This window comes from Antrostomus carolinensis, unplaced genomic scaffold (genome assembly GCF_000700745.2).
Source record: "Antrostomus carolinensis isolate BGI_N321 unplaced genomic scaffold, ASM70074v2 scaffold3895, whole genome shotgun sequence".
In the NCBI taxonomy this organism is placed as follows: domain Eukaryota; kingdom Metazoa; phylum Chordata; class Aves; order Caprimulgiformes; family Caprimulgidae; genus Antrostomus; species Antrostomus carolinensis.
This window is the reverse complement of record NW_010315540.1, coordinates 46844-70392: the sequence shown is the minus strand read 5'-3', so window position 1 is coordinate 70392 and position 23549 is coordinate 46844. Positions and strand designations below refer to the sequence as shown.

Genomic DNA, 23549 nt, shown 5'->3' with positions numbered 1-23549 from the left:
TCGAGGGAGGTGATCCTTATCCTCTGTTCAGCACTGGTGAGACACACCTGGAGTGCTGTGTCCAAGTGCAGAGCTCCTCAGTACAAGAGAGACATGGACATATTGCAGGGAGTTCAAAGGAGGGCCATGAAAACAATTAAGTGGTCAGAGCATTTGACATATGAGGAGAAGCTGAGAGAGCTGGGACTGGAGAAGAGAAGGCTGAGTGGGACCTTACCATCTGTATGGATGCATAAGTTTACTTGAGTAAAGAGGACAGAGCCAGGCTCTTTACAGTGGTGCCCAGTAACAGGTCAAGAGGCAATGAGCACAAACTGAAACACCAGAAATCCCATTTAAATGTAAGAAAAAGCTTTTTTTTTCATGGTGAGGGTGATTAAACACCTGCGAGAGTTGCTCAGAGAGGCTGTTGAGTCTCCATCATTGCAGATTTTTATAACTTGAATGGGCACAGCCCTGAGCAACCCGCTCTAGCTGATCCTGCTCTGCAGGGGCTAGGACTACAGAACTTGGGATGTGCCTTCCAGACTCAATTACTATGTGATTTTGTAATTCTGCAACACTACCTTAAAAAAAAAAACAAAAAAACCCCAAAAAAAACACAAAAAAATAAAGGCAATTTACTTCTTTCTCTTTACAACTAAAAGTTTCAAGTTTGGTAAATGACTTTTCAAAAAACTGCTGTATTTCTTTGATCTTGTCCCTTGAAATACGAGAACAAAACAAATTACACAGCCACTTCCAAGTGAAAGAATGAAAATAAGTATCTCTAGCAAAAGGACAAAAATATTCACTGTGTTTCATGAAAAATTGAGGATTATTAAGAAACATTTTGACATTCATTTTCCTGATGTTGTGTGTCCAGCACTTGCACATTGGAAAACACTGCTTTCTGTACTTTGTCAGAGGGAATTCTTTATTTCATATTTGACAATGTTGTCTATTATCTAGTGGTGTATTACATTCCTGATGACTGAAGGGATCACCATGCCAGGGATATGGGAATGGACAAATTGAGGAAGCCCATTTGCTAAGCTGAAATTTTTCTTTCTACAAGATCACCATATTGTAGTGTGATATCACTGGGAGAAAGTGTATTACAATAAGGCATACTTTAAATACATTTTATGTCTCCACAGAATAAACAGATTTTGGACTATTAATCTTCTCAAGACCTGCACTAAAAGATTACAACTAAACTGTGACCTTTTAACTAAAGTCGCTCCATTTCCAAATCCATCTTCAATTCAGTAAGTCTGTTATGCATTATTTTCAAAATTGTCTTCTCCAACTCAGACTTTTCTGCTTGCAATCTTGTCTTCTTTCAGCTGTTGTTGAACTTGCCTACCTCAAACTCAGTCCAGCTCCTCTTTTCTCTTTTTAAACCTATCTTCCCTTTTCTACCTTTTCTGTAATGACTACACCGGACTCTGTTGCTGGTTCTCTCATCTCTATACCTTCCCTTCGTGTGATCCCTCTCATTCCATGGTATTTTGCTCTCATTCATGATTCCTGATGGCTCACAAACTACCTTTTTTTCCTTTCTATTCTGCTATCCAGCCATGATAGTAAAGTACTATGAACTGACATCCTTCCAAAGCCGTATCACTGGCTAAAAGAGTATATTTTCTAGTCTTAAAACTCCAAAGAGCTGAGCATGTACTCTGGTTGAACTGCTGTATTTGACAAGTAAAGCCCTTATATTTACTGCCTATGTTTGAAGTTAGAATGAAAGTCATTAAAAGCTTATTATTAAGGAATCAAGTTTTGACCCTCTTGTCCATAGAGTACATTACAGTTTTGGAGCAAAACCGAGACAGTTTCTGTCACAATTTTAAAAAACCATCGGAGAATGTTTACCTTTATATATGCCATTGTATCCTCCATGGACTTCTCCAGAACTAGAGATTTCTTCAACATGAGCCCCTTGGTCAGATGTAAAATATACAAGAGTTTTATTGCTCAGATTATATTTCTCCAGCACATCCAGAACCTGCCCTAAAAAAAAAAGGAAAAAAAAAAAAGAGACAGCTTTAATGCTTTCAAGTGGATTTTTCATTAGCTTTGCCACATACAAATATTTTTGTCCTCGTGCCTTTTTAAGATCACTTTCCATACATAGCAATTGGCACCATGCAACATACAGTAGGGGACAATTGCATAAGGCTTGTTGCAATCAGGACCATGGTTCGATTGCTGCAGGGTTTCTTGAAGTGTAAAATGAGAAGATTTGTGCACATCAGAGAAAAGGGCTGATCCACACAGAGCCAGTGACCTTTGGAAGCAGTTGCTCTCAATCAAGGAAACCCCTTAGCAAGAAGATTCAAACCACTGAGGATATCTGAAAGAATCTCACCACACAGAACAGAGCTAACAGTTTGGGGGTAAAGCTCTGCTGCCTAGCAACCTATAGAGGCAGCATGGCACTCAGTGTGAGTGTTAGAATAAGACATTCTAAGAAAAAAATATAAAGTTAACATATGTAGTGCCTCTGGAGGCCACATGGTTTCATTATGAAACCTACTAATTAGACCCTAATTTCTCATCATATAAGAACAGAAATTGACTAAACTCAAAATGAGCAAGGTAATAAACACTACACACATGCACATATTTAAAAGAGAAATACACATGGATATGCTCTGTAACACTAAGGCATTGTGGGCTCACATTTCATTTTCACAAAGGGCTCCTCACACTACCTTGGCACTGTGGAGAGCCTTGCTGTGCACATAAATTACATTCAAACCTATTTAGACAGAGATCTTTAAAGATGGGTTTTGTATGAATGAGAGTGAAGTCGCTCTTTGTAACTTGCTCCAGTAAATTTTATACTGATTAGGAATCTAAAATTACTGGTCCTGGAAACTGACCAAAGTTTAAGAATATATTTCTTCACATCAGCCTGCAAATGAGCTTTAACCTTGTCCTTTAGGGAGCTCAGAGCATATAAAGATAATTCTGTCTTTACAACCATTGGATCTTTATTCTTTTTACTTAAACCTACAAGAATAGTTCAATTTGAATGTTAATTTTGATGTGCTCACCTGTCCACTAAGAATTAATTAATCAGTGACGCCCAATTATTGTGTCAAAGAGGATGAGATAAGAAGTTTGAAATACAGAGCCTTCTTTAACAATTTTCAGATCATAATTTCTGTTGCTATGCTCTCTTTCTGAATAAGGAGTTGTTACCTGACCTTATTGCTACTATTTCTCCTAGTCTTTTAATGTTATAGCATTCTAAAAGTGCCTTGTTAAATAAGTTGACTTTTAAAATTTCTCATCAGCTCAAATGACTGGGTCATGAAGAAAGGAACATCAGCTGTTAAATAAGTGATACCTAATGGTCTTCTTTATAAACTAGGGTCAAAGAAGAAATGTAAGACTAGGAAAATTTGTTTATGTAAATTTTGAAACCTTGTGGGAGTTGAAATTTTCAAACAGACCTGAGGAAAATCTGTTGCAAAGGCTGACATTTTAAAGTTGGTGGGTTGAGGGAAAATTATGCTGATCCATCTGACAAGCCATTTGCTTGCTGCAGCAGGTAGACTTAGTGCCAAGAAAGAGGCAATTTCCCACTGGCTTCTGAGATTGTTTGGGTATGTACTTGATAAGTAATGATAATATCCCTTGGAAAGGTGGCAATGAGGATAAAATGTGGAGTATATAGACAAATTAGGACATGTGGGTATTCAGCCACGTGACCTCCAGAGTTCCATTCCAACTTGTATCAATCTATGACTTTGTCATTCTATGATAATAATAATAAATGGGATTGCACAAAGAAACATACATGCAATGACATACACAAATGCATTTTTTGTCTATACAGTTTTCCTTGACGAAACTGGATTTTCAAATTCATCCCGTATATAAAATATATACAATATAAACCAAAATGAAGTAGGCAAAATATATCCTTTACTGTTTTCTTATAGTAATTTATTTTTTTACTCTTAACTCCTCCACTCTTATTATTTCTGTAGATTTCACATAGAGACTTCAGAATTAGGTTAAAATTGATGTATAAATATTCCCAGGCAATGCAGTTAGTGAACAAGGAGGAGTTTCATCTAACCTATTTTAGCTGCCTAATTTTGGAAGAGGTGAATCAACTGCAAAAAGGTCTTTTTTACCTGTTGAATGAAAAAGAGAAGACAGGCAACTAGCTCAAAAGTAAATGCCTTCATATTAGACATCAAGGACAGTAAGATGAATCCTATCCAAAATGCTAGACATGCAACTGCATGAGCTATACACTTTAATGAGTATGGTGAACAGATAAATGATGTCTGAGTAAGAGAAGATGATAAAACTGTATTGCTTCATCCATAAAATATGTTTGGAAGGGTATCATATGTCATGTGCTCTTGAATTACAAGAATGGGGCTTCAACTGGCTTAGTATCCCCTTTAAGTCATACTTCTGGTTGCAGAAAGCAATACAAATTTTCAAAGATTTTTTGGATGTAAAGAGCTTATACAGAATATGAAGCTGTAGGATAAGTAAGTCAAAACACTGGGAAAACTGTAGCTCAGTTCAGCAACAATAGCTTGCTATCCCTAGTGCAGGAAATTATCAATAAAAATTGAAGGATTCTTGTTTGAAAAGACTCATTTGAAAGCCGTGTTCTGAAAAATTAACAGCTGCACTGATCTCTGTGGATGCTACCATTTACATTTTTTCTGATTTCAAGATAACAGATTTGGAAAGACAACGTTTCTGAACAAGAAAATCAATCTAACACTGACAGAGCTGCATAATTTCTGAAGCTATTTAGCAACTAGAATTTCAGATCAAGTTTCTCCTACTATTGCCATTCTAGGAATGCCTATGCTAATATAGGTGCCTAGCGCTGTAGTAGGAAAAAACATTAGATCATTGGACACTTTTCTTTTATTTGTATTTTTTAAGATACAAAACAGATTGAGGACAGCATTAAGATGTTACTTGTTTTAATTAGCACGTAAATGTTACAAAGTTTAGGTAAAGCTTCCTCCAAAATATGCTGAGGACTGCTCTCTACATTCTGTTCTCCACTCTTGCTTCAAGCTGTGTTAATTATAAAGAGTTGTTTAAGTCTTAAAGTGAAAATGCCAATTTCAATGGAGTGATAGCCATGCGAAAGCAATAAGAGTAATTTACTTTGCTCTTTAGAAGGAAACTGAGAGTGTCATGCCACTATTCAACTTGTCTAACACAGCATGAATGGTAGCTGAATGTAATTTCTGGAGTTTTGAACCATGTAAAACTCCTACTGTACTCATCTACATTAAGATATAAGACTTCTAAAAATTATTATTCATTTGAAAACAAGGTACAAACACTGAAAAGCAATAATGTGTTTACAAATGTGTTACTGATTTGGAAAATCGTTAAAAGGTTTTGTCAAGCAAGCATATGAACAAATGCATTTGATTCATAGATTAGCTTACTGCCATTTGAAGTCAACAGAACAGAAATATTATTTGTATTAGTGTGAAATAATTTAGAATCTTGCTGAAATTATGAATAAAAAGCTCTAGAATACCGAATACCTCTATGTAATCTAGGCATTAGGACAAAGTAGTCTATTTGTGAGGAAAGCTTTAAAGCAGTTTGCCAGATATGAAGAAACAACAGGATTTAAAAGGAGGGTTAAAGATATGTCTCAGGACAAGACAGTCGACAATAAAGGTAATTCCTGTAAATATAATATTTTTTTCCCATTCCAGCAGACTTTCATGTGCCTTTGTTGTATCCAGAAAGTTACAGTAAGCTTGAGACTGTTAATGGGCAAAGAGTGACCTGGGAAGTTCAGCCATCACATCTCTGCCTAGAGGAAATAGTTTGCTTTGGGTTTGTTTGTTTGTTTGTTTTTAATTTGCTGTTTCCTACTGATACTAATGCTTGTTTTTGAATAGCATCATTAACCAGAATCACAACTAACTTCTAGTCAGCTGAAGGGGTTCACCTCTGCGAGTGGCAAGCAAGGAGTGCTTTGAATGCATGCATAAACTCCTACAAATTAATCTTACATGCATAAGTACCTGGAGGCCCATATTTCTCCCAGAAAAGATATTGATGCCATTCAACTATATAGCCACTACACAGTAAACCTCTTAGGACCCTCTTTGTGCTACAGGAGTTAAATTAAGGTAATTCTACAGTTCATCATCTCTTCAGGGATCAAAGGTTAAGATTTTCACCTTATGAAAACTTGATGTTGCAGCTTCTGCATACCGTCATTCACAAGCTAACAATCATTTTAATGTCTATGTTGATTTTATGTGATGAAAAAAGATACTTCAGTCTTTAATGCACAGATCTGACAACAAAATCTACTGACTAAATCCTTTGTATATAAAAAAAAGCTTAGTTACTAAGACCAAGACATCTCTATCTTAATTTTAGCTTTTGTACATTTCAGGTTATAAATATGCAAATGTTTCTATGGCATGCTCAAAGCCATCCAGTTTCCCCTTGATAAATATGTAAATCAGTGTATCTCTGCAGTGGGGAACTAATTATCACTTTCAGACCTAGTCATTGAGCACAACACTTGAGGTAAAGATGGAAAATAATAAAACCATTGACAGCAACACAAGAAGTGGCTGCACATATGGTGAACAGTACATAAACTCTGCATGCAACTTGTTTAACATTCAGAGCTAGAATACAACTACTGGAAAGTGGAAATTCTGGGATGAAGCAATAGGTTGATGTTATGGCATATTATCTAGCCAGTCAACAGAAGAAGATGAGTGATTCTGCATAGGGGGAGGATTAGCACATGAACCTCAAAGGTGAGAGTTAATACTAGTTAGTATAACTGTTTGACTAGAACAGGAAAAAAAATGCATAACTAACTACAAAATGTACGATTCCTGCAGGAAGAGAGTGAAGTGTAGATTTAGTGTTGTATCAGTCCTACTGTGCTACCATTATTTTTAAAGTTACTCTACAGAAATAGCCCATACAATGAAGTCTTCTCCAAAGTACAAAGCTGAAGTCTCAAATGTGCTAAATCCTACTATGATAGGTTAGTGGGATCTTCAATGTCAACAGGACATTCTGCCAAACAAGCAGCATCTGTTGTGAAAAAGCACGTCTGTATTAGTGTTTTAATATGGATCAGGAGTGCACATTTACAGTAAATCTAATAATGGATAGTTAATATATTTCTGTTTGCATAGCAAAGCCCTCTTGGATTTTGTGATCTGAATTCCTTTCAAATTAAACTAAACTCAAGGATGGACTCCAGGAATGCACCCAAGGCGCTTGCACTACTGATGGGTATTCAGTCTACAGGACCACAGTAGAGCTGGGCTGAAGTGGATTTCCTGTCCCTGCTGGTGTGCTGACAGTCTTTCCAGCTTGGAAGACAGTTCAGATCTGCCACTGGTGGCAGTTCAGAACATGGTAGGACTGATGAATCCTACACTGAAACTCTGGTGCTAGCACAAAGAATCTCCACCTGTTCATACCGTAGATACAGAGAGGCTGGGATCTACACACAGTGTACACATCTATATCTGACATAGTTACTATAAATGTTATTTAAAGCCAGTGAAGCAAAATAAGCATTTTCATATGCAGCTCACCTATCTTAAGATGAATAAATTTGGCCCCAAAAATTCAGAATTCTTTTCACAATAAAGTAAAGTAAGGCAATTCCCCAGATTTAACTACCTACAATTACCATTCAAATCAGTAGTTGTTAGGTCCAGATAGTCTGTAGAACATTAAATACTTTTCTGTCAGATTCCCCTAGACTCCGGGTGAGACAATAAATCAGCACAAGGCCAGAATGGATCATACACATCATCACTCATCAACGCTTAAGAGCTTTGCTGACACAGGAAGACCACAGAAAGGGTTTGGTTGTGCCCTTCTCTCTCTCTTTAAAAAAACAAAAACAAAAACAAAAACAAACCACTTTGATGTGTGGTGTGAGGTCAGCTAAGATATCAGTATGAATTTGCTTTCTCTTTGGATTTGGATTGCCATATAATTGTAAACTGGTAATTGTCTTGTGACTGTTTATACAGTTTTATAAGTATAATGTGTCTTTCAGACCCTCAGGATAAATTTGCAGCATAGTGCACAGCAGATTAGGTATGCACTGCTTAGCAGCTATGAATAAATCAACCAAATTTTGACTTATAATTATGCATAAGCTTTTCCTAGATATAAGTACCACATCTCTTATTTTTCTTATTCGTATAGGGTTCAAATTATTTTGTAAACATGAAACCTGGAAAGATACTTTAGATATACACAAATACATGTGGATAATAAAGTGCAGAGTTAAGATATAATTATGAAAGTTGTGAAGATCTCTAAGTACAGCTGCAATATAGCCAATGCAGGATGGAAAAGTTTTCATATTTACATCAGTACTACAACACTAATGATGGATCATTAAAGGTCAAAAGTATAACTATTCAGCAGCTATATTCTTATTAGTATTTAAATGAGTTAATAAATGCATTACTTGAAATTAACTTTTAGACCTTACATCTGTTGAACATAAGGCTATGTATTTCTAATGTAAATCTTAATTTTCAGCCTGCTTAAAATGCTAAAATATGAGAGATGGTCATACAATTTTAGAGGGCCTATTGTATTTGCATTTTACATGACAGCTGTGATAGCTTTTGGGGTAAATTTCCATCTTCATTCTGCACACATCTGAGAATAAGATGCCATTTCACACACCCAACTAAGATGCACAATGCAAAAGACACTGTCTAGTTCCCCACTTCAAGGTCTCACATGTTTTCTTTCAAATTAGACTATCAGGTGATGTTAAGGCTTCAGCTATTTGATCATTCCAATATATGCTGATGGTGATTGATTCAATAATTGCAGAGTGATAAAAGAAACTCTTCTTTATATCTTCAAAGGTTTAAACATTTATTAATGTCAGACTCAGTTTTAAACTGAATATGTATATGTTCTTAGACCTGAATGCATAATGCCAAGATTTTGACAGATTAAAGTATGAAGAATTATGAGGAATTTAACACAGGGCAAGTAATTTAACCCCATATTTTAATCCTCTGCACTTTTCTGAAAATTTCAAAGTATTTTTATCACTTTTATTAAATAAAATTTGAACTGTGATAAAATTGGTTAGTATAGAGCCTAGGCATTTCTTGTCTTTCAACAGACAAACTTTTAAAACTTTTCTGAATATAGGAGCAGGTTTTAAACATTTGCTTTAAACCATAAAGTTAAGAGGAGTTTTATCAAGATTGAATTAATATTTCTAATGAAATCTTATTCTTTTCCTTTCCCAGTTTCCTGATTTTAATTGTGCAAATCTAATCTTACAGGAAAGTAGCTGAGCATTAACACCCCCCAAACACAAGATGCTTTTTTTTTGCCCTTGACATGACCATCACCATGCACACTTGCTAATTCACCTACTTCTCTGACTGATTTTGGGCAACTCAGTGGCTTTTGTATCTAAGCACTACTAGACACTTGAAGCCTACTGTGCAATCACCATCTCCAAAACATGCTAGCTGTGAATGAATCTCTGTACAGGTACTGTTAATACCAATAAGAAAACGAGCCTGACTGTGAAAATTGTCCTCAAGGGAATTCCCCACTAATGAATGTAAACTCCAATCTGTTTTCTCTAGATGACATTCTGAACATAGTGAAAAACAACAGATAAATTGAAGGCCAGAAATCTTTCTTTTTGATTCAGCTTTTTTTCCAATTATTCTCCTTTTTTGCTCCCCCCCCGCTCTGGTTTATGTGTGTGTTTTCAATATGACAGTATCTATGCTGATTTAAGCTCCAGAGCATCCTTTCAGAAGGGAAGGCAAATAATTTTTCAGATCAGCCTTGTTGATCATAGATGACTAGCTCAGAAGAAAGCTCACTAGCTTATGAAATGGGACTTTGATTCGTTAATTCATCTAAGTGCTGCTGAAAAAATATTCCTAGCCTATTCACAAAGAGCTTTTGCTGAAGTTTCAGAGTAGTATTCAGTAACACAGCAGGTGTCTATCTTTTTCTGGTCTGAGACCTGGAAAAAGAAATATGTCATTCTCATCTTAAATTGGTTTGGAAATACCCGAGGTCTCTGTCTAGGCCAAGACATGTTGGGGGCATGAGACCACAGAGGACCCTGAGATCATCAGGCCCATTTCTTTGCCTTTTCTCTACCTAGTTCTTACTCATGAATAAACCAAATATGCGGCATGTGAAATTAATAATGTAGTTAGTAATCTGAGTTTATAAAGGTTCAACAATATGAATGCTATGTGTCCTTTGTTTTGTAATTGGAAGTTACAAAAAAAGGAGTTATGAGACTTTCCTGTCAAAGGCAAGACAGATTTCTGGAGGGCTCTGCTTTGCATATAAGGATCACAGTGATATGTGTTTTTTTAGGATAAATCTGAAGGCTAAATTTGAGATGAGAAATTATCAATCACATAGCAAAACCACAGATCAGCTAAACAGTAACAAAGATACAAGGAACAAATTAATCTAACTGTAAATAGATAGTATTTGAGGAAGAGAAGGGTTAATTGCCAAGGTAAACACCTCAAAGCAAAGCTGGCAAACAACCACATGAAGGTCCCAACCAGCACATTTCTTACATATGGAAATAGCACTATTCCTATGGATAGAGGAGCAGGCACAGGCTTAGTCCCTACCTATTAGGTTTTGTTTTTTTTTTATTTTTGAACCTATAACAACAAATCTATGGATGTTGGACATAGATAGACATCCTTGAACAGGAAAGGTTTGAAATCTCCAGATTTCAAATGAATTGTTTCATAACAGACTGGTGTTTCAGCATCACATACAGAGAGAAGTAACTACACAACAGCAAATAGGTTTCTGCTCTCAAAGGCACTGGAAGAGTATGGCTAGCTATACTCAGCAACTGATTGTATCATTATCAAGATTCAACAATTAAATATGACAACAGTAGGATAAAACGTTTGCATATGTTTCCTGATAGTGTATTTGTTATATACCAATGCCTCCTATTTAAAACAATTATTTTCTATTCTCTTACTGTGTATTCCTAAACTTAATATGGAGCAAGAGAAGTAATTAAATGTCACATCAGAAAATCAGTTTACATTCCAAGAGAGAAATGTGGTATCATTCCCACTATTTTTTGCCAAGAAAGTCCTCAAAGCTCTCTTTAACTTGGACATCTACTTTTTATGAGCAGCACCTGGGGGTTATTATAACAACTGGTTGATGAACTACAGCAGAACCACAGAAAATTTGAAATGAGAATGGACAGAAATTTGGGATATATGGCTTGACTACCTCAGCTCCAAATTGGCAAGGACATTTAGCATACGTCCTGTAGAAATGTTTTGGGGATTTTTTTAAGGTTACCTGCCAATTTTGTGCCCTATTAAAATCATAGGGGTAACAAAGTCATCATAGTTGCACTTTGTACTTAACACCATGCTAAGATGTTCAAAATTTTTCTCCTGTAGGATGTGCTGTGGAAAATATAAATGAACTTACATTATGTTTTACTCTGTCCTGAATCACATTATTTTATGTTTTTGAAAACTTCGGCCCTCATCAGGACTTCATGACACAGATGGGACATTTCATCTGACTTTCAACTGTACAGATATCATTCTTATCTTTGGCTTTGGTCTTCCTTCTACTTTCCTGCTAATGGCCATTTGACATTTGTATGGTATTGCTCCCTGCCTGCAAGCTTCTGGCAGCCACCTCTGCTTTGCTACTCAGCTTTGCCAGCTATTGCTGGCCACATAATTTGCACTGACTTGTACATATTAGAAAGGTGGACCACTTGTTCTGACATGATACTAAACTTTGAAACTAAATATAACCTTCTATTATGTGGCTTTCACTTTTTTTTTTTCCTTTTATTAAAAACAAATCACCAGAAAATACAGATTGTTTGGAAGGTTGTGATGCCCTTTTTTTTTAAAGACCCACGGCCTTTTCATGCAACATCCATGGTTGTTGAATTCAAGTTAGCCCAGTTCCACTGCCTTCAGTGCAGTTACATCATCCTATGCAAACAAAAGACCAGTATGGTTAAAAAGAACAGATATTTATCAGGATTTTCATCATCTTGCTTAGTTAACTGACTGCTTTCTTCTTTCCAAGGCCCTAAAAAATGCCTCTTTTTAAAAAACAAAAGTAGTTTGAGGGACCTGGGTATATGCCAACAAGAAACACTTCTATATTGCTACATAAAGATCCTGATCTTCTTAATTTAATCTCATTCTCTTTGGATTTAGGAAGATACTTTCTTAAGATCTATAGGAAGAATAACTAATACATGAGTTGCATGGAACTGAGAAATGTTTATATATAAAAAGTAAGGTTAAATTAAATAAAAAAAGTTCTGTTAGCTCATCTAAAAAGAGACACTTTCCAAAAGGAGGTGAAATACTAAAGTATGACAAATTGATATCACCCTTTTTATCTCAGATGTATGACACTTTTGTTCCTCCTTCTTAAAACCTAGTCTTTCCAGAACTGCTTAAATAATGATGTTCCGATAAGCTATTATCAATAGGGACTGATCACTGTAGGAGATGCCAAGTACTGAAAAGCAGCCAAGTGGAAGGAAAAAATACAGTGTGATCTTCTGTGACAATCCGTTGGTAAGAACTAGCAAAGAATAACAGCAAAGAAAAAAGAATAAATTATCTGCTTTTGGCATATGAGGAGCTGACAAGAAAAGAAGGCTAGAGTCAACTCTTAGATGAAAGTGCACACCTCTCACTTCAGGAAGGCAACAATTTATTTAAAGTAAGATAAAACTCATATTGCAGACAGGCAAATACATTGAAGTTATCCTGATTACTTAGTTTGATGAGACTGTTCATACCAATGTGGGAGAGAGGAACCTGGTGCTAAGACTCTGGTTTTGTTCCACTGCATCATAACTGTATTTGTATACGTATACTACCAGACAGGCCAAGATCTCTTTTGACACCTAGGGAAAGAAAAGAATCTACCAAAAGGGAAAGAAGTCTCATCTTCAGACATGGTAACAGACCTACCACAGACACGTTAAAATCCATTTCCTGTCTGCCACTGAAGTAGCTCAATTATGCATTAAAAGAGTTCTATAAACAGAACAGGTCTGTTTTCATATATTGATTATCAAAGCTTCTGATATTCTCAAGGTATTGTATTTAATTTTTTTTTAGTCTTTGCTTTTTTTTCAAGAAAATGCTATGTAACACCCATAGAAAACTTTTGAATAAATTCATTAAAGGCTTCTTATCGACACAACTTGTCAACAAGAAACTGAATCACAGACTTCCTTAGTTGACAAAAGAATTCTAACTTCAAATTTACAGACATCAGAGCTAAGAAGCACCAGAATTTTACAAAATGATCATCTGAAAAAATGTAATGACAATGGTTCTTTTATATTTTTTTGACATTACACCATTAAATGTTTCTGAATGTTTTGGTATGATGCGAGGGTTTTACAAAGATCATAGAATTACAGAATGGTTTTGGTTGGAAAGGACTTTCAAAGATTGTCTAGTCCAACCCCTGTGCCATGGGCAGAGGCATCCTTCATTAGATCACGGTTGCCCAAAGCTCCATTCAACCTGACCTTAAACACTTCCAGTGTAGGGCATCCACAACTTTTCTGGGCAACCTGGTCCAGTGTCTCACCATCCTCATTGTAAACAATTTCTTCCTTATGTCCAATCTAAACCATCATCCCTTGTCCTGTCGGTACAGGCACAGGTAAAATACCTCCATCTTTATTATAAGCCCCCTTTATATATGGAAAGGCAGCAATAAGGTCTCCCCACAGCCTTCTCTTCTCCAGGCTGAACAACCCCAACTCTCAGCCTTTCTTCAGAGGAGAGTTGTTCCAGCCTTCTGATGACTTTTGTGACCCTCTTCTAGACTCACTTTAACATGTCTACTACTTTCTTGTGCTGGAGACCCCAGAACTGAATGCAGTACCAAGGTGGGGTCTCCAAAAAGCAGAGCACAAGGCAAGAATGATCTACCTCAGCCTGCAGACCTTGCTTCTTTTGAGGCAGCCCAGGATACCATTGGCTTGCTCGGCTGCAAGCACACATTTCCGGCTCACGTCCAGTTTTTCACCCACCAAACTGAACAGATAAATTGTATCTGTTCAGATTGTAAATAAATAAAAAAACCCATATTCCTTTATTACTTGTTTAATGCATGTTCTGCTGTTTTGGGGCAGCAAAATCAATTGTACTCTGGATTAGAAGCACTTTGATACCTTTCACACAGCCACACACTATACTCACAGTTATACTTTTCACATTGCCAACACTATCTTCCATGACTTTGCTAGAAATGTTGAGACATCCTGAGCTACTAATTTATTTCAAACATCTAGGACTAAGTTATCTTTGGGTTTGCAGGATGACAAAATTCATGTTGCTTTTCTGTGTCGGGCCATTATTTTCTTTTCTTTAAGATTAAAGCACATTTACATTTGTATTATTTCTTTGCCTGCCTTGTTTTAAAATTCTAGTCTGATTCAGAAATGGAAGTAAAATCAATTTCTAACACAAAAATATCTCATCCACTGAAATAAAAAGGCCTAAAGAGCCTAAATCCTTTATCCTCATAAAACAGAAATGGTAGTAGTACTTTAAAAACATGTAAACTGAAGCACCTAGGGGCCAAGTTAATCACATATAATTTTAGGTAAAGTAAGTGTGACACCATAGATGAGTCCATCTAGTAGTTTGCTAAAAGGAAAGAGTAAGGTGTTTCTGTTGTTTCTCCTCCTTTCTGCTTTCCCAGGAAAAAGGAGGCAAGGGAGGAGAGAAGGATGGACTGCCTCTGCTTTTTTGGTAGCAGCAAGATCCACTGAAGCTGTAGAATATGACTTCATGCTGGTCTAAGGCAGGGATTTGATTATCCTGAAGTCTCTCTTTCATCATCTCAAGACAGCAACTCAGCCCTTAGGGGTTCCTTTGGATATTGAGCTTACTACTGTAACATAAAATCTGTTGGGTGTTCTCAAGGTTACTACAATGTGCTCTTCAGGAGGAAATGTTATAAAGAAATTTCCACTGGTGGGTAGGGAGATGGAATGATTTAAAAAGATAAGTATATACACAAAACACAGGAACTAAGCTAAAAGAAAGAGAAAACAAAAAGAAATAATTCAAAACAGTAAAAAATACCTTGAGTACACTAAGTGAAATTTGCATAAAACCCCAAAACAGGAACATTAAAACATAACAGGTAGAAAAGCATAATAAAGATTTAGTATCAGTTTTTCTTAAACAGCAGCTTAAAGTGAAACATAAATGCTTTATTTTACAATCAAGTAGTGAGGGAAAAAGCTGGAGCAGTGCAAAGTTATCACTTTACCAGCCTGCCTTTCACTAATCACAGCATCATTACTCTAGTGCTTTCCCTAACCTTAAAAATTTCATTACTTATTTGCTGGTGCAATAAAAAACTTTGTGTAATGTAAAATACACAACTGTTTTTTAGAGAAGTAATGATCTTTGGTAGTATTGCCAGGTGATAACTGCCTATTACATAGTGTGGTTATTTTAGCAGTCAGATGTACCATTGAAAAAAAGCAGCCACAGTCAATAAAAAGGCAGTTCTACTAACCTCATCAATAAGAGCTTATTACCACCTGGAATTTGAGCCTTGTGATTCAGCAGTGTGAAATTCTCTAATAGGAGCCAGCCTGCCGATGAACAATAGCTTACAATGCAGAATCAATATTGTCATAAGCTTTGTATGATTATTGTTTTCACTGGGAATTAGTTCTCCTCTTTTTTAACAGTATAGTATCAAATAATTAACATACATTTCAAAAGAAGCATGAAAATTTTCATGTCTCTCTCCAAGAAACAGCAGGGATAATTTTAAAAGAACTGCTGTTTTTCTCAGTATTATCACTGAAACTAAAATGCACATGGTAAGTTTTAGTTCTTTTTCCCACAGTTAAATGAGATGCATCCAGCTATGGATAAAGAGTAAAATCCTGGAAAACATTTCTTGTATCATCACAGAAACTGTTCATGTAATTGTAGTTTACATATTGGCAAAGATATTTAATTATCTTTAAAAAATTCTACTTAATCCCCAAGACCAGAAGAAAACCTGAGTTCCTGAGTCCAGGTGCACATTCTAAACATTTCCCACCTCTAATACGGATCAAGACCTGGAAGGATAAATGGCTTGCTTTCCCCATTTCCCCATTTCCATGCCAGCTGAAATAAAGTCCTAATGCTTTACTATAGATCCACAGCTGGATTAGCGGGTGACTGGCAGCTATACCTCAGTAGGTAAATCTGAACATCATCTCTGTGCCTCAGTTTTTCTTCTGGGAAACAGATTAATGAGATCTCCTTATCTTACGAAGACTGTGAAAGTGCTTATTTGTGAATCTGTTATATACTCTACCAAAGTAATGCCACAGAAAAGATAAGAGATGTCAAAGAAATCTGTTTCAAAGCAGAATAGTGTGTGTTAAATAAAACATGATAATTCATATTTAACAATGAGGAATACAGCTACTGTTGAGTAGGTGCTCATTAAGAAGGCGCTCTGTGATAAGGAGACAGGGTTCCAATGGGAAAAGAAACATATGTTCAAAAACCGTACCATAAAACACAAGCAGAGGAAGGTTGATTTTTCCTATTTTGAGCGCTTGACTTCATAGTCTTACAATGTTCACTTGTGCCTTCTGCATGTTTGTATGAATGTACAATTATTCACAGACTGTACCAGTTATATTAAGGTACTGGGTAATCCACTACAAAACTGTTTGAAGGTACAAGGAAGAGGTGTGAGTGGGAAAGTTTAAACGTTCAGATTAAAAATCCTTAACACCTTTAGTTTCTCTGCTCCTTTGTTTCATCTTTCATAGAGATGTAATTTCTACCAGCAACATCCTTCACCTACTAGCTCAGTTGCATCCTTTATTAAAACCATGATTACAAGCTCCATAAATACCTAGACAGATATTGCTTTCGATGTCCAAGTGTTGAAGGAATAGGATGGCAAAATCATGTTCCTAAATCAGTGCTGAAGGTTTCAGGTTCACAACAGGGACACTTTTGCCAAAGTGAGCAAAGGAAGCTATAAATCATGTCTCTCTCTGACATCCTGATCCCTTGCTCTGGGTGACTGACATACTAAATTCCTGTAGAGTTTCTTTGGGACAGGGCAAATGCAGTTCCTCTTAAATGTGCCACAGTATCTGTACTAAAAAGGTTGCTATGCAGAGGCACTCCACCAGCAAAATCTTTATTAGCTTCCTTTAAACTCCTTTCCCAGTCTGTATTTTGGAGATTATCTACAATTTGGATAAAGTTAGCCCCATTCCATTTCCTTCTTGCAACATTCATCCAAGTACACATAGAAATCACTGTATACCTGCAGGTCAGTTTTGGCTTAAATCTTTATTGTGTTCTTAATCCCACTGATAATTACTTTCCCCACCTACCTTAAGCAAGGAGCAAATCCAACCATTCTATCTATATGTGAAATTAAACTTTAGTGGCAAAAGGTTGGTAGCACATTTCATTACAAAACTTCCTATCCTCATTGCTTGGAGAGTCATTGGGATTCTCTTATCCCTAGTTTATCTAAAACAAGTTTTGAGCTTTCTCCTACTAATGGAAATTAACTTGTCTCAAGAGCAATACCACTTTTTTTCACTGAGTAGAGCATTTTTATGACAAAGTTAGATGTATTTTTCAGTGGTTTTGTAATAGACCCAGTTTTCAGAGGTTCAGAACTAATAGAAAGCTTTCAAAATTTTGGAAGTTATGTGATTACATTTTTGTAAAGTAAAATGCACAATACACTAACACATCTAGTGCTGACAATGCAACTCCTGCAATATCAGATGCAAATGAAATCTCTTCAGCAGTTGGTAGCAAATTTTGAACAACACAGCACTACTATCACAAGCTGCATTACACTAAGTTTTCCATCATGGAGTGCACATTATTAAGACATTATTTAAACTTGACTGATTAAAAAATGCTATAGGAATAGCTGCTTAAGCTGTGCTTTGTAATCTTGTAAATAATGTTCTAAGAGGAGCTTTGCGGTGTACATAGATATAATATAGAAAAGGGAAACTGTACTTAAGGAGGATTAAGTAGCTCAGAAGGCTTATGATAGTAGAAATGGGAGTCTTTCATCACTTAGTCACCTCTTAAATGCAGTCCCATTCAGTAGTGACTGAAAGTCATTGCTGCTTAGTGACATATGAAATGAGTTTGGGTTTTAGCCCAGATCGTAACTGGAAAACATCCACATCGTAAAAGGCAGAACCACAAATGCCTTTAATCCGCACCGTTATTGACAATTTTCCCAGATCAGACCTAAAGAGTGAATGTGCTTCAAGAGCTTAACTACTGGCTCAGCTGAAGAAACAGTCTCTTAATGTTAGGGTAAGAGCAGGATGGCAGAACAGGGTGGGAAAATGCTGTCCTAGTCACAGAGTACCTGTATTGGCTCAATACCTTCTTCTTCAGAGATGCTGGCTGAGCATCTTTCACGATAACAAAAACAGCTTGAAAAGAAACATTCTAAACTTAAGACATATATCAGTATAAATTCAGGAAAGCAAGGTCAAAGAATACCCCACTAGCATCAGGCATCACTCTCCAGACTTTTAGTTAAATTTTTAAGTTTTCAGGCTCAGCTAAATTTATGTCACATTCAGAATAGCTGGATAAAACAATCTAAGCCTGATTGTCTGCCACTTCTGATAATGTGTCACCATTCTGCTTTGCTTGTCTTTTAAATCAACTTTGCACTGCTATAAATCATCAGGTGAAAAGCCATGATAAATTAGACTTATCTCTGTGCATGCAATTTTTTTTTCTGAAAAAAAAAAAAAAAAGATAGCTCATTCATTTTTCCTCAAAGCAATAGGAATTCATTTTTTTCTTTTCATATTATTAATGATTATTTTGATTTTTATCATAATTCAGGCTTCTCAGAAGATTTGTGGTACACTTTTAGATTGATCCTAATAGAGTAGAATTCTAAATAGAGGTTGAAAGCATATAAACACTGCAAAGTAAAAGAAAGATGTAAGAATTCACAATAACAGCCACTAACAATTACATGTAAAAGAAGAGATACAGATTTCATATGAAACTTACCAATACTATGTTGTTTCCCAGAAGGAGAACAGTTACTGCTTAATATAGGAAAGGGCATTAAAAAATTAAAACATCTAGGAATACAATTTCAGGGCAAAATAACTTGAAATAAATATTAAAATTATATTTTAATTACTTTGTAATTAAAAATAGTAAGTCAAGTTTAAGACGTCATAGGCTTGTAAGTTTAAAATTATTTTAAAATGAGAAAGAAAATACAAAGAAACTGAAAACAGATCACATGCTTTTATAAAGGCACAGAAAAACTGAAAAATTGGGGGGATGTAACATGTTTCAGAACCTCAAGAATCCTTTGGTTGTAACATTTAGACCTTTCCTTTTGTTTTGTCAATGCTTTAGACTATGATATCTTTATCAGAGCAAGAATTTTATTAGAAGTCTTGGGGGCATAGTTCAGTTTTCTGTCTCCTAAATATTTCACAATCTTCCAAAAGCAGCTTTTGTTTTGTTTCTGAAAACATTCTTGCCATCTATTACTAAAGTAGTGGTACCTCTATTACTAAAACAGAGAAAAAAGACACAGGGGTAAATAAAAATGCTTTATATTAAACTTGAATGGTTTCCACTTAGACCCTTGATTTACATCACTCCAGAGTTGAACAGAAGTTAAAAATAGAGGATGTGATCAATCCACATACATTGCACATTATCAATTTAAACGTGCACACATTCATCAGGTAAAAAGCATAAAAGAATTTAATTTTTATCATCTCACATTTAGGCACTTTATGAATTAAGAGCTACAGCATGACCCTACACATATGTATTGATATAATCTCTGTTACAACACTGGAACATCTAATTGTGGAAGTTTCCACAAAGGTCTGGAATTGACTTGGTGGAGCTTTTGCCCTTCCCTTCCTCTTTAAAAGAGGTAAAATCTATCTTCTGTGTGAAGATAAAGTTAGAGACAATTCTCAATCATAACAGCTGAATCAAAGAAAAACAGTGTGAAAAGTGGTCTGATTTTCAGTTAGTCCTACTAGACTGTACACTAGCTGGCCTTTCTCAATCAAGTATACTTCTGCTTTTCTGTATTTCATTACAGGCCACTTATCGCCCTGGGGAGTTGTGTAGCAGAGGATCACAAATGCTTTGACAAGTCATAAATGTTCCTCAGGTAAGGTTCAATTTATTCAGCTATCCAAGGTTTTAATTACATAAGTAATTTCAGTTAAAAAAAGTTAGGCACTGTACTTCCTTGTAAAGTAATACCTATTTAAGACATCTTTAGCATCCTCAAAATTTGTCATCAGTGTAGTAACACAGAATCACAGAATAGTTTGGGTTGGAAGTGACCTTTAAAGATCACCTAGACCAAAACCCCTTCCATTGGTAGGGACATCTTTCACTAGATCAGGTTGCTCAAAGCCCCATCCAACCTGACCCTGAACACTTCCAGGAAGCGGGCATCTTCAACTTCTCTATGGGCAACCTGTTCCAGTGTTTCACCACCCTCATCTTCCTAATATCTTATCTATTCTCTTTCAGGTTAAAACTGTTGCCCTTGTCTTGTCACTACATGTGCTAGTAACAAGTCTCTCTCTGTCTTTCTTACAATCCCCCTTTATTTATTGAAAGGCAGCAATAAGGTCTCCCTGGAGTCTTGTCTTCCCCAGGATAAACAACCCCAACTCTTTCAGTCTTTCTTCAGAGTAGAGGTGTTACAGTCCTTTGACCATTTTTGTGGCCCTCTTCTGGAACTGTTCTACCAGGTCCATGTCTCTTTTGTGCTGGGGACCCCATAGCTGGACACAGTACCCAGGTTGGGTCTCACAAGAGAGGAGTAGAGGAGGAGAGTATCATGAGAGTATCTTGCTTCTGTTTGCTTCAGCTAAGAGTTCCTTGGTTTCTCTAGTCTGACTTCTAAAGTTTATGTCTGATCTTGTGCTAAAATATGAATTGACTTTAGTGAATAGCTTTTTCTTTTATTCAGCATCTTACAAGATCAAAGAATGTCTGAGGTTGGAAGGCACCTCTGGAGGTCACCTTATCCAGCATCCCCTGCTCAAGCAGGACCACTTCGAGCCCAGGACCATGTCCACATGGTTTTTTAATATCTCCAAGAAGGGAAACACCACCACCTCCCTAAGCAGCCTGTGCCAGTGCTTGGTCACCCTCTCAGTAACAAAGATGTTTCCTGATGTTCAGAGGGAACAGAGGCATTTCAGTTTGTGCCCATTGCTTCTTGTCACAGCACCAATGAGAAGAGCCTGGCCTCATCCTCCCTGCAGTCTCCCTTCAGGTATTTATATACATTAATAAGATCTTCCCTCAGCCTTCTCTTCTCCAGGCTGAATAGAGCTCTAGTCCCAGCTGGCTCAGCCTTTCCTCATGGCAGAGATGCTCCAGTCCCTTAATAATCTTCACCACCCTTTGCTGGACACTGTCCAGTAACTCCATATCCCTGTTGTACTGGAGAGATGCAGAGCTACGTTCTTCATATACAACTCTACCAAACCTTTTAAGATATTTCAAACACAAGTTACATGTAAGATGCACTGGGATTTATTTCCACTCTTTTTTTTTCTAACTAATATCAGATGATGGTAGTATTTTCTTGGCATAACTTGATTCTAAGACAGGTCAAAAGATCATGGCAGAGAGGCAGTTAAGTTTTTTTCGGCTTGCAGGGCATTCATATAATAAAGATACCCAGACAAAGCTCCCACTCTGTGGTTAACCACTCTGTGGTTAACTAGCTTGTGCCAGACCATAATTTCTGACTTTTTTTACACTTAAGCCATTCAGTTGTGATTGTTCCACACAGTATTAAGAACTGATATGTAGTTTTTCTACTACTAACGGAAAAATAAACAGCCATTTGCAAAAGCAGTATCGAATTTGTGTGTCTTCACACAGCTTGCAGGCAAGTCTACAGGGGGCTCCAAAACTCCTTCCAGTGATCTGGTTTGGATTAAACTAATGTAATGCAATTTACATCAAAAACAATTTCTAAACATGTCCATTTCTCTTCCTATACTCAATCAGGAATGAAGAAATGAAGGAAGGAAGAAAAGGATAATATTGCATTCATTCATTCATTCATAATGTTTTTTTTTTCCATTTTTAGACTGTAAGATGATTTCATCTGCTCTCATATGAATTATAATTAATTACATTAATAAGGTGCTTAGCCTACATTGAAAGAAAATTAATGTTATTAGCCAGAGAATAACTCTTGAAGGCATGTCACACGCAGTGACATTATAACTGTGAATGCTTTCAACATTGAATTCTGTTATACACACATCAGTATGCAAAAGCAGTAGACATACATGGTCCCAAAGCTTACCCAGAGACTTTGTGTTTTGTATTTTTGACATGGACTGTAATCCTCTTCAGCATTGGTTTAACAAGCCACAAACATGAAATATTCAAAGGAGTATTTTATTCATGTGTCTTATAGATTTTTCTCCTCCTTGCATGGATATTGCATTAGAATTGAATTACTGTCCAATTAGGTAATTAATTCTCAATAAATAAACAAATTAAAATTGAGAATTGTCATTTATTTAGAATTCTCATTCTGAGTGGACTTCTCTCTCTTACTAGAAAGGCTGTTGGTTTTTCTCTTGTAAATGGCAACTGAAGTCTTCTTTCTGATTCCAGCTATCTCTCAAACCAGGAACAAAATTTCATTTGCATTTCATGGTCCAACCTTGATATTCAGCTTTTTCATCACTTGTACCTGACAGTCCTAACTTCTACTTCTAACTTATCTTCTAATATTTTTTTTTCTTTTCTTTTTTTTCCCCCCATTCATCCACAAGGGTTTTCTTCAATATTTCTCACACAGTAGATAACACATTGTAAGTTACTTTTAGAACTGAGTTCAAGTTGGTGGTTCTTTTCCTACCATATGCCAAACACTTCTGATGCTGTACTATAATACAGTTTTCCATACACTAATTTTTTCTTCCTATGCTTGTGTTTTCTTGAATTAGAAGGTTTCGCAGCACATTGTTGTATCTGGGCTATTTTGTTCATATTGCTTTTGCAAGTTACATTCAGCTATGCATAAATATTAATTACTATCTAGTGAATAATAAGCTTTCCTCAAATAGAAGTTTTATAGTTTCCACTTTTTCAGCTTTTCCAGACAATTTTGTTTGACTTTTATACTGTAATATCTACAGAGGCATTCTAAGAAAATACTGGTTACTGACATCAGCAGTACAGTACATAAATCTATGTAGTTGATGTATTAAGACTGGAATTTTCAATGGAGGTTAATGGGAATTAATAATCCCTTCAATTGAAAAAAAAAAAAGGGGAAAAAAAAAAAAAAAGCTATATTATTCCTTCAGATTTCTTTGGAAAGGTCAGCCATAACTTTTTTTCATCATGCTAATAATGGAGGAGAAAGTAACAGAGGAACTAAACAGATTTTCTACC

General features: G+C 36.1%; 1 protein-coding gene across 1 annotated transcript in view; it reads right to left on the bottom strand.

Moving 5' to 3' along the window:
* Nucleotides 1-420: 420 nt before the first annotated feature.
* Nucleotides 421-23549, bottom strand: part of LOC104524946 (steroid sulfatase) — a gene marked incomplete at its 5' end in the record, with an annotated part of 46069 nt that continues 22940 nt past the window's right edge. Inside the window, 2 exons of the mRNA XM_010167975.2 lie at nt 421-566; nt 1861-1998. Of these exons, the coding sequence (XP_010166277.2) occupies nt 421-566; nt 1861-1998 (284 nt within the window). The remainder of the gene's footprint in view (nt 567-1860; nt 1999-23549) is intronic.